Raw genomic sequence first — 14986 nt, 5'->3', positions numbered from 1 at the left:
ATCACAGGAGGTAGGGGTCACATTTGAGGAATTAATGTCAAGTTAAAGAGATTGCTGAATAGAAACTCATAAAAGATGCTATTGAAAATATAATTGATGTGTGAGGTGTTGAATTGAGAAAGACTCAAAGGGGCAGAAGGTGAGTTTCTGAGAAGAAATTAGCTTGGAAAAAAAGAAGAGGGGCAGAGATGAAAGAGAAAATGTGAAATAACAGGGATAACAGGAACTCATCAAGGCTCCATAAACAGCACCTTCCAAACCCACAACCACTCACATATAGAATGACAAGGGTAGCAGACATATGGACGCACCACAATTTGGAAGATCTCCAAACCTCTCACCATCCTCACTTGGAAATATTTTGCTGTTCCTTCACTGTCACTGAGTCAAAATCCTAGAACTTCCCATACACCACCCCCACACAACTTCCTCTCTTCCCCTGCCCCAACAACATTGTGAATGTACCTACACCACACTGACTGCTGCAGTTCCAAAAAGCAGCTCAATCCCATCTTCTAAGGTCAATTAGAGATGGGCAAAAATGCTGGCCTAGCCAGCGATGCCCATGTCCCCTGAATGAATAGAGTTGGAAGATTAGGATGTAAGAAGAGACTGTGCATGGATATTATTAATTTTTCAGACAAAGAAATCCAGAAGCTCTATGGACTAATTAGTGGTAGTTAGATGCTATCAAAGGAGATGCTAGATAATAACACAAGGGAAAAAGGATTAGAACAATATGCCGACAGGATTAGATGAAGTAAGGTGGGAAGAGGCTTTTGTGGGGCATAAATCCTGCCAAAGACTAGTCAGCCCAAATAGCCTGTTTCCCTAAATTCAGTTATCTAAATTTTGTATTCTAAACTTCTTTATTCTAAATTCCATGTAATTCTGTGTAATAACACAGCACCATATTTGTCCATTCAATCCACTGGAGAATAGGGCTGTAATTATGGGAAAACATTTTTATAACCATAAAATATGAAATTAATTTCAATGCCAACAGAATCATTTACTTGTTGTGTGATCTATAGTGAATCATAATTAGATAAACAATAATCAAGTGGCAAAGACAGTTAAGAAGGGAAGGAACATATACAGACACTTGGTCTGTCCAAAATAGCTGAGTGTGGCATAATGCAGTCACTTTATATTTTGGGCAGTTTCTGGTGTACTGAATTATTATTTTTAGAAGTTTGCTGCAGGACGTAATGTTTTAACGTGATTTTAAAATCCTGTTTAACTGTTGCAATCTTTTCTGAAAATGTTGTGACACAAGAAGTCTGCATTGATCTGTGGTTACCTTTATTTTGTAACCCTAAAGTAACCCTAAAGTAACACGAAGTTCTTTTGTTCAGGTGGTATGATAAATGATTGTAAAGAGTGAGCGAGACTATAATCATTTTAGTTTCTATGTCAACTCTCATACTTACTATTTTAAAAAAACTAGTTTGTTTCAATACATTGTTGTGACCAAATTGTAGAAGTTTAATAAACTTCGATGAGCTGCATCATCACAACGACCTTACATCAAGCTTCAGAAAATTGAAATGTGGCAATGTGAACTGTTTTATCAAAATAACTCCTATTGATTAGGAAATTATTTAAGGAAATCATAGTTCAGCTGCATTGCTACATGTTATTCTGTGATATTAACTAAAATTATTGTCTGCACCAAAAAGCAAACAATATGGTGTATCATCAATAAATGGGAGAAAGACCTAAAGTAATTTTGATTCAAAAGTTAAACTCAAGAATAAACAAATAAAATAGAAACTTGCTGTAAACCTGTTGTATACAAATAATACCAACTCTGGTTATACTTCTGTTACACAGACAGCGCCAACAACAATCAAGATCCGGAGTTCCTCTTGTACGTTTTGCCAAATTCCAGGCTTAATCAACATTTCAGGTGAGGATTAAGCATTAAAAGATGACTACATGCCAATTTGTGCGCCATAAATTAGGATTGGCGCCTGATGCTGTTTTTGGCAGGTGAAGAACACTTCACATGGGTAACATGCTTAAACAAGCCAGCTTGTCATGTGCAATCAGCCCTTTGCCCGCGAGCAATGTTTTTAAGTACGTACACGTCAATGAAAGAATGCAGTCCCAGTGAACCGCAGGAGAAATTTAAAAGTGTACAAAGATCCAATAAGAACGTCACTTTGCAAATGGCCATGCAGCTGCATTGTGGTTGAAAACCATTCTTCAGTCATATCAAGTCTGATAATTCGAGATAATGGGGTGCCTAACCTATCCTGTAGACAAGTAGGGTGAACAATTGGTCTTGGTAGTACCACCTTGAGGGCTATGAGTGTTCTTAGATTTTTAAAGGAGCACCTTGGTGAGTGCACATTTCTGATGTGAAGTACAGTGAACACCATTTTGGTAAAAGCATTAACAAAATTGCAATTCATATCTGCAGGGAATATACAGAGAAGTCGCATTATGATATTGATCAGTATACATGTTGATTTGATGACAGCAGTGCTATTTGGAACACAATACTTCCGCTATTTCCCTTATTAAGATCACACAGTGAAGATGTGTTAAGCAGCAAGAAGGATCCACCATTAATGATAAATGGGTGACACGGTGGCACAATGGTTAGCAGTGCTGTCTCACAGCAACAGGGACTTGGGGTCAATTCCTGGCTTGGGTCATTGTCTGTGCACAGTTTGCATCTTCTTTCCATGTCTGAGTTGGTTTCCTCTGGGTACTCTAGTTTTCTCCCAGTTTGAAAGATGAAATGATTAGGTGCATTGGCCATGCTAAGTTCTCCCTCAGTGTACCTAAACTGCACTGGAGTGTGGAGACTAGGGGATTTTCACAGTAACTTCATTGCAGTGTCAATGTAAGCCTACTTGTGACACTAATAAATAAATTTTATTTATAGAAATTACCAACAATTGAGTTGCTGGTTGATTTCTTTTGACCTTACGTCAAGCTTCAGAAAATTGAAATGTGGCAATGTGAACTGTGTTTATCAAATTAAATCGTATTGGTTTAGGAAATTATTTGAGGAAATCATAGTTCAGCTGCATTGCTATGTGTTAGTCTGTGATATTAATTAAAATTATAGTCTGCACCAAAAAGCAAATAACAATATGGTGTATCATAAATAAATACAAGAAACACCTAAAGTTATTTTAATTCAAAAGTTAAACTCAAGAATAAACAAATAAAATAGTCGGAAACATGCTGTAAACCTGTTGTATACAAAAAATACCAACTGTATCCACTGTATCCCTTCACTAAGGAGGTCCACACTTATTTGAGGAGACAACTGTTGGTCTTGGAGGACAATGGCAAGCAGATCTGCACTGAAAATGCCAGGATTTAGAATGCACCATCTTGGCATGGGTAACAGCAGTTTGGCTGTCTGTCTGCCAAGTTCACCAGCAGGGTGTCAGGTTAGGACCATGAGTCCTGTCGTCTTTAGAGAGGGCAGCATGCTTCTGCTCCATGGAGTCACCACTATTTACCTGTGGCACCATCTCCGTAATCCTAGTAATCTGTTGGAAAACACAATACTGTGCTACTGTGAATCCTACAAGCCTCTTTGAACATGGTTTTCCACTGCCATTATGTGCTAGTGTGAGCTTGCTTGATAGCAGTCAGAACTTCTGTTGCAACACCAGAACCTTTGATGGAAGATGTTGTGTTGCAGTGGAAGCTGAGATATCATCCATCAGATGCAGAATTATAGTTTACTAATGAAGTTGGTCACTACTTACATGCTTGGAAGAATGGTCTCCAAGGTCTGCACAAAGCCAAGTCCCAAGTTGGTATTGACTCCGCCCTGCTCCTTGACATCAAACACTGGTTTTCTTAATGTACATTTTGCATCCCCAACAACCTTCTTCTGAATGCCACCATGTCAAAGTGCTTATCTGTTCCAGAACCCAGATATAACCTTACCTTCTAGTAAGCTGGCACTTAGGCTACCTTTGGCCCTGCCTTGGCTCCAATGCAGTTGCATGTGATATCTCACTACACGCATTCTCTGGCTTTAATCCATCCTTTAAGATCCGTTCATTGTCAATGCAGTATCTGAGCTACTGGCTGTGAGCGTGAATTCAAGTGAAGATGTGTTTTTATCTGTCTCTTGTTGGTTTTCCTCCACTACCACTACTAGAAATAGGCATAATGGTAAGATTGTGCTGAGGATATAGGGAGAGCATGCTTTTACCATCTTCAGTTTAGTTAGAATAGATTGTGTGATGAGGGGAAAGTAGGATGTGAGAAGGGGAGCTGGTTTCAGAATACCAATATAGTCAATGGATTCAATCCATGGCTGGCCCTAGCCTCAGTGATGGTCCTTTTCATAATGTCCAATAGTTTGCTCCAAGAGGGTTAAGACTGTGCCTCTCCTCTGCTGGTTAGTTCCTACGGCCTTTGGGTTTTGTGAAACTTTCTTCTAAAAAAGAGAGCAAAGTGTATCAGTGAGTGTTATGTATTAGGATTGGGTGATATGGCTGTCATAGTTGTATGTGCAAGTTGTGAGATGTAAGTGTGAGATTCACAACAGTGCTGAGTGTGTAGTGATAAAATTAAGCAAATGCATGTTAGCTATTGACCTGTTTGGACAGATTGTTTGATAGGCGACTGATAGAGTGTGGTGATTGAGCAGAGGCTGAGGCTGTTGGTCCACCTGATAGAACATCTTATTTGATGGAGCATTCACTATCCTTGAGCACCCTCATGATGCATTAAACTTTTTGCAGGACTGGATTCAGTTCTTAAGGTTAAAACCCTGACATTGACCTTCACAGTTACCTGCTCCCACAGCCTTCCCTGGAGAGAAGGTTACAACGATGGTGATGGACAAAACCAAAAGTGGATAAGCACAAAGATGGACTATTGAATCCTGCTTTCAACTGCCAGAACTGCTCACTATTCCATGGTCATCTGGGGAGCAAAAAAACACTAATCATCTTGTTCACGAGTCCTACCTCATGCCCTCTCAACTCTATTTTCACAAACTGCTGATCACCTAATTTCCTTTCCCAGATCCATGTTAGCTGATATTGTTACTGTTGTCTTTTTTCAGGTACTCATCCTTTCTCTTTCAAATTGATCCTTGTCATCTGTCTCCTCAAAGTAAATAGCCATTTATCTGACTGTCCTTGCAAACTGTTGTCCTTCTTCAATCTTGCTTTCCTCTCTGAAGTTTTTGAATGTGTCACTCAAAAATCAATACCCATCTATCTCGAAGTCCATGTTTTAAGTCCTTGCAATCAAGTTTACTCCACTGCAACTGCACTAAATTGGCTCTTGCCTTGATCACAAGTGACATTCTGTGCGACTCCATGAACTTCATAGTTTTCACATGATTGCTAACAACACTTAGCCTTATCTCAGCACCACTTTGCTCAACTCCTTTAGTTCCTGTAACATATCAGGCTGCTTGTCTGACATCCAGTACTGGACAACAGATATTTCCCCATTTAAATATTGGGAAGAACAAAGCCATTATTTGGTCCCTGCTACAAATTGCATCCCCTAGCTATTGACTCCGTCTCTCTCCCTGACTACTGTTTGAGACTAAACAAACTGTTTGCAAATCTAGTGTCATACTTGATTCCAAGACAAAATTCCAGATTCATGTTTTCAACATCACTAAGAAGATGTTTTTCAACAAAATCTGATTTTTGCTCCTGCCTCAGCTCATCTGTTATTAAAAACTTCATCCATGCCATTATTATCTTGAGGCTTGACTATCTGAATGGAATCTTGACTGGCTATCCACAGTCTACATTCTGTAAAGCTGAGACCATGCAACTTCCTACTGCCTTTGTCCTTGCTTATATGAAGTGACACCTATGTGCTCTGTTCCCTTTCTTTCACTGATCCTTTCTGTGAATCATTCTCATTTACTGATCCAGATCTTCTGGTAGCAAATTCTGAGATATTTGCTGTTGTTGAGGGTTGCAATGGCATTGGAAGTCTGGGGAAGCCGATTTACATTCGAACCTATAACTTCTGGTTCACCATGAAATGGATCCATGAGAGCCCTGGCTGATGGTTCCTGTTGGGATTTCTAAACAAAAACTTGGGCTGTTTGATGGAGACATACCACAGATATATTAGTGCTATTTGCAGGTGTACAGCCAACTTCAGGAATGCAACACTGTGAATCAGTGTCAAAGCATTGCACCACCACACCCAGAGTCTTTTTTTATCTTTCCATAGGGTGTGAGTGACAGTGGCTAGACCTATCCCTAAATGCCCTTGAGAAGCCAGTGTTTAGCTGCCATCAGATAGGAGTTCCATGATTTTGACCAGGCAACAACGAAGGAATAGCAATATAGTTCCAAATAAGGATGGTGTGTGGCTTCGAGGGGTATCTATACATGATAGTGTTCCCATGCAATTGCTGCCCTTGTCTTTTGAGGTGGTAGAGACAACAGAGATGGAAGGTACTGCCACCCCCTCACCCCTGACACTACTCACCACCACTCCTAACTGCCCCTGTCACTGCTGACATCATTCCACCCCCCCCCCCCCACCCCTGACTCGGTTCAAGCCTGACAACACCAATTCTCCTCTGGCGTTAACTGAATTAAGGAGCCTGGAATTTTAGGTGGTGAGCCACAGCTTCACTGGATTGTCCCAACAGTGAACTTTTACATCCTGGACCAACCTGGAAGGCAGACAACTTGATATTCTGGCAGTTCAGGGCCACTGGCTGCCCTGGCGAGGTCCAGTTTTTTGTCTGCATCTCAATGCGCCTTATGTTAAAAATGCATACCTCTCATAAGTTCATAAGATATTGGAGCAGAATTAGGCCATTCGGCCTGTCAAGTCTGCTCCACCATTCGATCATGGCTGATGTGTTCCTCTTAAAAGGGATTAGGCTACCACCAGCAGGATAATTCAACAGGCTGCCTGAAAATCACACAAGAGAAATACCTGCCCCACTCTTCCGTAAATTAAAACACAAGTCCTGAGTCAGTACAACCATTATACCATAAAAACAATGAGCCAATTTAACTTTCCAAGGGTATTGAATTCATACGTACTGCTAGCAGTGTAATATTAGACGATGGGTAGTACTTCATTGTTTTCAGTCTGTTACGTGACATGTCAAACACTATTTGAACAGAAACATCAATGAAACTAGTTAAGTCTATGCAGTAACCATATGGTGTTATTTTGAAGTACTCTGAACTTTTTGAAACAATGGCCTTGTTTGCATAGGTTAAATAAATGGTAAGAGCTTTAGATTTTATTATTTTAATTTTTAAATTAATTTGGTCCCAGCTCTCCCAGACAGCATCCTTCTTTCCACCAGGACCCTTCCTTCCACTCTTCTCAAATGGAATTCCATCATGGGCCAATGAGAGGTGTTACAAACTCTATCATCCAGCTCCAAGTTGTTGCTCGGTGGCTCTCACCATTAAACTGTCATTTTTCTGCTCACTATCACCATTTCTCAAGGTCCTATAGCCACAAATCAAGTCCATGAGTCCCCTATTTGTCAGGGTCTGTAAACACAATCTTAATCCATGGGCAGTCTGGAGTAATGCACCAAACAAGGTCCAGTCACATTTTTGGCTGATTTTAGAAGTGATATTTCTCTCTTTGTGGCTGCAGCACATTCTTCTCTATTCAGATTACCTTCAAGCACTTTTGTCTACCATTCATCAAGAAATTTGCCTTATCCCCTTCACCAAACAGCTTTACATAGAGTTACTATTTCCTGCTGAACACCATCTTGAGTTCTATGCCATAACTTAATGAATGTAGCCATTGAACCTTAGAATCCCTACAGCGCAGAAGGAGGCCATTTGGCCCTTCAGGTCTGCATTGATTCTCTGACAGAGCAACTTACTGACATCCAATCCCACCCTCTCCGCTCTCCTCCCTTTTCAACCCTTCTTGGCCACTTCCCTCTGCTTGTTGTTGTCTAACCCAACATGACCTTCGGTGTATTTGTAACATTGAATGAGGAACAGAGTCAAAAATATTCCCACACATCATCCTAATATCGATAAGACATTCATAAGCTTCAACATCAAATCAGGAATCTTTGGTAAAATAACACGTAAATATGTATATTGCCAGGCTGAGTACTTGAATGCTTAATAATACTGAGCATTTTTTGTTCATCCCTGGGATATGAATGTTACTGAGGGGTAGGGAGCTCCATTGGTTGTAGCTCTCAATAATGCTGACAGCACGGGGTTTCAGTACCTGCATGGACTCAGGTAGTTCTTGGGACCTCCCATTTCTTATCTTGTAGAGACATCGTGGCAGAGAGATGTTTGGAGAGCCTTAATTAGCGTCCCTCAGACATCGAGGATGCTACATTGAGTGGCACTGACATGGACAACTTTACTGCCCATTCCTAATTGCTCTTGATTTAAATTACAGTTGATATGAATATATTAGTATATATAAAGGCGAAGCTTAAATGGTAAAATTGTGTTAACGTTGTATTTGTTTTAGTCATTCACTTAAACATTAAAGGACAATGGAATCAAAATCTACACATGCATTCGGAAACCAAAGTTCTAGATTGCTAAATTGCTATAGTCCAGTCTGGAATATCATATGAATGCCACCTGTACGGAGGAATTTGTAGTTCCTTAATCATGATTAAGTCTCAAGTGCCCAAAGTTCAAAGTGTGAAATATGAATCTCAGAAAATACTCCCCCTGTAACAATGTGAAGTGGTGGGCTAGTTATGCATCGGACTAGGCGGAAGTGTTCTGCTCAGGGGCGGCACCAAGAGCGGTGCGGACACCGGGATTGAGCTATAGGACTGACAGAAGTAGAGGAGCAGCATGAAAGCTTTAACAGTTAACCAGCTCTCTGCTCTCCTACTGGTTTAAATATCTGTTAGCAGCGCGTTTTATGTCCTGGTGGAAAAATAAGGGGCAGGAAGAGCAAAAAAAACGCCGAGTACAGGCTTGAACGAGCCTGGACAAGGTGCTGGGAGTTGTCTGGCTGCGGTGCTGTACTTTTGGAACGTTCCCCGGGAGCAGCTCGAGCCACGGGCAGGGAGTGGAGGGGTCGGGGCTGGTGCGAGGCTGAGTGGCGGCAGTTAGGGGCTCGGGTCCGTGCTGGCGCGAGGTTGAGTGGCGGCAGTTAGGGGCTCGGTCCGGCCGCGCGCGAGCTGCCATGGGGCTCCCCACTCTGGAGTTCACGGATTGCTCCCTGGACAGTCCGGACTTCAGGGATCGGCTGAAGGCGCATGAGATCGAGCTGGAACGCACCAACAAGTTCATCAAGGAGCTGATTAAAGACGGCCTCCTGCTGATCAACGCACTGAAAAGTAAGTGGCTTTAAACAACAGAGAGAATAAAAACAATCACTTGTGTTTGAGACTGTGGGAAAAAAAGTTTGAATGAACGGGAAAGAGCGCTCCTCGTGGCTGTGGCCAACACGTTCATAGACATTTCTTCCTCGGATCTTGTTGGGCTTGGGCAGTAAATGTTTTCGAGGAATGAAATAAGCAACTTCCTTGACCTATTTTTATAAAGTAATGTGCTAACGTTTTATATCTGTGTGTGTACGAATATATATAAAACATTGAAAAGGGTAACCACTATTGATAATAGACAATCGATTTAAGATCAAATCTAAAGAGAAGTTACAGCTTTTAAGAGAGAGCTGGATGACTGGCAGACAACTACTAACAGGCAATACTGTCTCTACATTCAGAAAGAAGACAGGAAAACAAATCCAGGGAGCTGCAGAACAATTAGCTTACCAACAGTGGCAAGATTTTGGAATATTTACTTAAAAATGTAATGGAAAAACCGAAAATCGTAAAGAATAGTCAACACTAATTTTAAGGGAAAGTCATGTTTGACCAATCTCATTGAATTATATACTTTGTTGAATTGTTTCATGAAAGTAATGAAGAGTAGACAATGGTAATCTAGTGGATGGAACATACATGGATGGACTTTCAAAAAGTACAATGTTGTGCACTCTGATGAAAATTAGAGCATGTGGAATGGGAATAAATAGATTGGCTAGTGACCTGGATTAAAGCAGAGTCACTCAGTATAGTGCAAGACAGAAATTAGTCTTTCCATAAAACTTGGTATTAAGATCGCTTCACTATTTGCATGAATGGTTTTTGAGTCATTGAAGCTTATCAAAATTTGTGGTTAACGTGAAATGGTATGTATATTTAATACTGTGGAAGATTGCAACACACATAAGATAGCATTAAAAGAAACATAGAATCTCTACAGTGCAGGAAGAGGCCATCTGGCCCATTGAGTCTGCACTGACTCTCTGAAAGAGCATTTTGCCCAGGCCCTCTCCTATGCCCATAGTCCCATGCATTTACCATGGCTAATCCACCTAACCTACACATCTTTTGACCTTGGGAGAGAATGTGCAAACTTCACACAGCCACTTGGGGCTGGAATGGAACCAGGGTGCTGAGGCAGCAATGCTAAACATTGTGTCACCATGCTGTTTGCAGAATGGGTGTGTATATGGTACATTAATTTCTAATATTGTAATGATATTGTGTTTTGCTATATTTTGTGTTTAAGCTGGATTTGCATGAAGAGGCAGTGTGCTGTTACAAGAGTTGATCTGCCTGGTAAACATGCAGCAGATGCTAACAATGCAGGCTAATAAGTGATTTTAGCTCGGAATGTGTTACTTTGTAGAGTTAATGGTTAATTTCTTTATTTAGGTTCCCCTAGGGCTTCAGAGTAGAGTTTTGATTAGGTTGATTGTCAGACAGTCATGTGTTTAATGGGAGGAGCTAAGTTTGCACAAAAAGGATATTGTTTTAATTTCATTTTAAAAAAAACAAGTAGTTGCTGACTGGACTGCCAGAAGAAAGCACTCTCTCTCTCTCGCTCTCTGAAAGGCCTTTCTGAGAACTCTGTGCTTTGCTAACAGATTTTTAAAGAGGAGGTTTTAAGTCTACAAGAGGAAAAGAGGTGGCACAGTGGTTAGCACTGCTGCCTCACAGCACCAGGGACCCAAGTTTGATTCCTGGCTTGGGTCACAGTCTATGTGGAGTCTGCATGTTCTCCCAATGTCTGCATGGGTTTCCTCTGGGACCGGTTTCCTCCCACAGTCCAAAAATGTGCTGGTTAGGTGCATTGGTCATGCTAAATTGCCCCTAATATCAGGAGGATTAGGAGGTTAAATACATGAGATTACGAAGATAGAGCCTGAGTGGGATTGTTGTCAGTGCAGACAAATGGGTGAATGGCCTCCCTCTGTACCTAACTGATTCTATGATGAATATTGCTTGAATTGGAACTCATAGTGACAGGTTAAGTTTTGATTTGCTAAAATCATCCCAGTTTGTTAGTAGAATCATGCCTGGATTGAAACATCTTATCAATTCAATGCCCAGATAGAAATTTGTTGGGGTCTAGTGTAGCTTCACGATATACCTTGAGGGTTTCTGACTGGGGGCTCATTTTAGGATTAAAAGTTATAAGACAGTGGGCGTTGGGACCTGATTTTTTTTTTTCAAGTGTTGCATTTGGTTAGTTTAAATAGGGAAAATAGCTGTTTCAATGGCTAAAGATTTCCTGGGTATGGAAGAGGTCACTCGGGGTGATTAAAATAAAGTTTTTGGATTTGGCGAACAAACTGAAGCAAACTGTACCTGAAGGAGTGAGGGAGGCACTGATAATTTAAGTGATAGCTCAGTGTTTTAGATTTCCAGAAGCACAGTATGAATGAAAATTGGCTAGAATTCAATTACAATTGAAACAGTGTTAATTGCAGCAAGAAAAATAATTGAAATTAGAGGACATAACGGAACAATAGGAAAGATAGGAAGTAGCATTAACAGAGGAAAGGAAAAAAGAGAAAGCATTAGAACCTCAGGAACTGGAAAGAAAATTTTGACTTGAAATGTTAGAAGTGCAAAAGGGTAAAATGTGACAGTAACAACAAAAATATAAAGCCTGTTGAGAGGTTAGTTGATAAGCAAGTGCCAGATCTCTCTAAGGAATTTAAGTGGGTAAGGTTTATTTATATGTAACAGGAGGTAAGAAAGTTAAGATTTTAAGAGTTATAGGATCAAGTCAATCGTTAGTGAAGAGAGATGAGGAGTTATGTATTTGGGATGGAAAAAGTGGTAATATGTGGAATTAGTGATGAAAAGAGTAATGTTCTGTTATGTAAAGTAAGGCTGGAGAGTCTGGTTAAAAAGTGGTGGTAGGACTAATGGAGAAATGATCTTCTCCAGGGATACAGTTTATCCTGAGTAACATTATAGCTGGATCACAGGTAGGAGTGATGCCCACTATGGTTGAAAAGCCAGTGAAAAATCAAACAACTGAAATGTTGCAGGAAGTATGTCTTGGGATGTTTCCTGACTGTGGTAACAAGATCACGAATCCCCAGATTGAGGCAGAAGGAGGCAAAATCAAACAGTAAAGATGAGGAGGTTGAGATTCAGTTATCAGAAACAATCTTTGGCTGGATGGTTGATAACCGTACCAACCTTTATCCCCGACTTCAGGAATGTAGCGGATATCTTTAGTTCAGGAAAATTGGTAGAATTACAACAGAAAGATGCAGGGATAAGATGCAGTTGCAAGTGTACATAAAAGAAGAATCTGAGTGCGTACTGGAGTGTTATTACATTCAAAATGATGTCTTAATGAGAAAGTGGAGACTTTTTATATATTCAGGCAGTTGAAAAGTGGGCAGAAAGGAGGTATTGCAAGTAGCGCATGAGGTTCCAGTAAGAGTCATTTAGAAATAAGGAAAACTCAACTAGAAAGACAAAAACATTTTTGGCTGTACTGCATAAAGATGTAGTTAAATTTTGTCATATGTGTCACACATGTCAGGTCATAGGGAAACCTTAAGCAGTAATGAAACAATTCTGGCATTTGAGGACCCTTGTAAAAGAGTCCTTACTGATTGTGAGGGATGCCGGCATCTAACAAAAAAAGGGAATCAGTATTTGCTGACCATAATGGATGTGTCTTCTAGATTTTACGATGCCATTCCAATACATAATATTACAGACAAAAGAATTACTTCATTTTTTACCAGATATAGACTATCCATGGAAATCCAATCAGATCAAGGATCCAATTTTACATCAAAGTTATTCAGGGAGTTATAGATAGCTTAGGAGTGAAGCAATTGAAGTCAACTGCACAACATCCAGAATTGCAGGGAGCATAAGAATGGTGGCATAAAACTTTAAAGAACATGTTGAAGGCCTCTAATCAGGATTATCCAGAGGATTGGGATCAAAGAATTCCATTTGTACTTTTTTCAATAAGGGATACACCCAATGAATCAACAAAATACAGTCCACCTGAATTGAATTTTGGTCGTGAGGTAAGAGGACCACTTAAATTGATCAAGGAGAAATTGGGGAGTCAGCATTCTGAGATAACATTGTTGGACTATGTGTCAGACTTTGGGGAAAGATTAACTAGGGCTTGTGAGATGGCTAGACGGCATTTATAAATGGTACAGCCTGTGATGAAAAAGAGCTGGATAAAAAAAATCAAAAATTCACAGTTTCAGTGATCACTGATCCAGTGATCAGTGAACCATTAAAAGCAAGGTGTAGTGGGCCTTATCAAATCAAAGTGAAATTGAGTGAGGTGAACTATTTGATAAGAGTGCTAGATAGAAGGAAAACACTGAGTGTGTTATGTTAAGATGCCCAAACTGTATTTTGATTGGGAAGAAAACCAGAAGGAGAATATTTCAGTTGTTGCAACTTAATGAAAAAACAAATCCAGATGATTTCTGATAACTGAATTTCAGCCTCCTTTACTGTTTGATTTCTCCTCTTTCTGCCTCAATCTGTGGATTAGTGATCTTGTTACCACACAGTTGGGAAATACCCCATGACATACTTCCTGCAACATCTCAGTTTGATTTGTCACTGGTTTTTCAACCACAGTAGGCATCACCCCCACTTGTGATCCAGCGATAATGTTACCCAGGATGAACAGTATCCCTGGAGAAGAGCATTTCTCCATAATTCCTACCACCACTTTTTACTGGACTCTCTAACCTTGCCTTACATATTGGAATGTTACTCTTTTCACCACTAATTTCACATAGTATCACTTTTTCCATCCCAATTTGACATTCCTCTTTCACAGTTTCAAGGCATGCCAGTACTTTCAAAGAATAGTCAATATTGCAATGTAGGGGACATGGCAGTCAATTTGTGAACAATATTGCCCCACAAACATTGAGATAGTTGACCAGGTAATCTGTTTTAATTATTGGTGGAAGGATAAATAATGTTCAGTTACATTACAACAGCCTGCTCTTTGCTGCCAAAAGCTCTTCTATGCTCACTTGAGAGGGCTGCATGTTTTGGAGGGGTGGAGCATTAGTTTAATATGTCATTTGTAAAACTACACAACCAGCAGTTCATGAGTACTGTACTGAAATGTCAGTCAAGATCCAGTGTTTGCGTTTCTGCAATAAAGATTGAATCCCTGACCATCTGAATCAGAAGTAAAGTGAATGCTTGTATATGTCACATGTTTCATGATAAACTTTTGAAAGATTTTACTTGGCTAACAATTCTAAAAATATAAACACAAAGCAGAAAATGCTGGAAAATCGAAGGATCACCCTGACTCAACGTCGACTCTATTCTCTCTCCACAAATGCTGTCATATCTGCTGAGATTTTATAAGATTTTCTGCTTTTGATTCAGATTCTGGCATAGTTGTCTTTATCTTAATTATTAAAATATGTTACATTTATTGCAGAGTGACTGTATTTGATTTTTAATATAATGTTGGAGCTGGTACTGATGCTTTTAGAAGTGTTTAGACATCTCAGAACAAATTACCTGCTTGTGTGCCTCTGCGGAGTTTAGTACAAGAACAGTGATGCAAACGGCCAGCATTTTTTCCAGCTAGCATTATTTCTCTTATCTGCTGGTCTGATTTTCTGGACATTGGACTGTATCAATCTCATTGGCTGCAAAGGGAAAAAAGATAGAATTCAGTTTATAAATTGTGTGAGCTTTTGGATTATG

At 40.0% G+C, this 14986-nt stretch overlaps 1 protein-coding gene across 2 annotated transcripts in view; it reads left to right on the top strand.

Moving 5' to 3' along the window:
• Positions 1 to 8586: 8586 nt before the first annotated feature.
• Positions 8587 to 14986, top strand: part of arhgap42a (Rho GTPase activating protein 42a) — a 314844-nt gene continuing 308444 nt past the window's right edge. Inside the window, exon 1 of one of the 2 annotated variants that reach the window (XM_080196954.1) lies at positions 8587 to 9286. In XM_080196954.1, the coding sequence (XP_080053080.1) occupies positions 9133 to 9286 (154 nt within the window). In that variant the 5' untranslated portion in view covers positions 8587 to 9132. The remainder of the gene's footprint in view (positions 9287 to 14986) is intronic. The other variant, XM_080196952.1, reaches the window with a different exon arrangement.

The sequence above is a fragment of the Carcharhinus amblyrhynchos genome, chromosome 10, assembly GCF_965287045.1.
Source record: "Carcharhinus amblyrhynchos chromosome 10, sCarAmb.v2.hapA, whole genome shotgun sequence".
Taxonomy (NCBI): domain Eukaryota; kingdom Metazoa; phylum Chordata; class Chondrichthyes; order Carcharhiniformes; family Carcharhinidae; genus Carcharhinus; species Carcharhinus amblyrhynchos.
The sequence above is the reverse complement of the archived record's forward strand: the minus strand, read 5'-3'. Positions and strand labels throughout refer to the sequence as shown.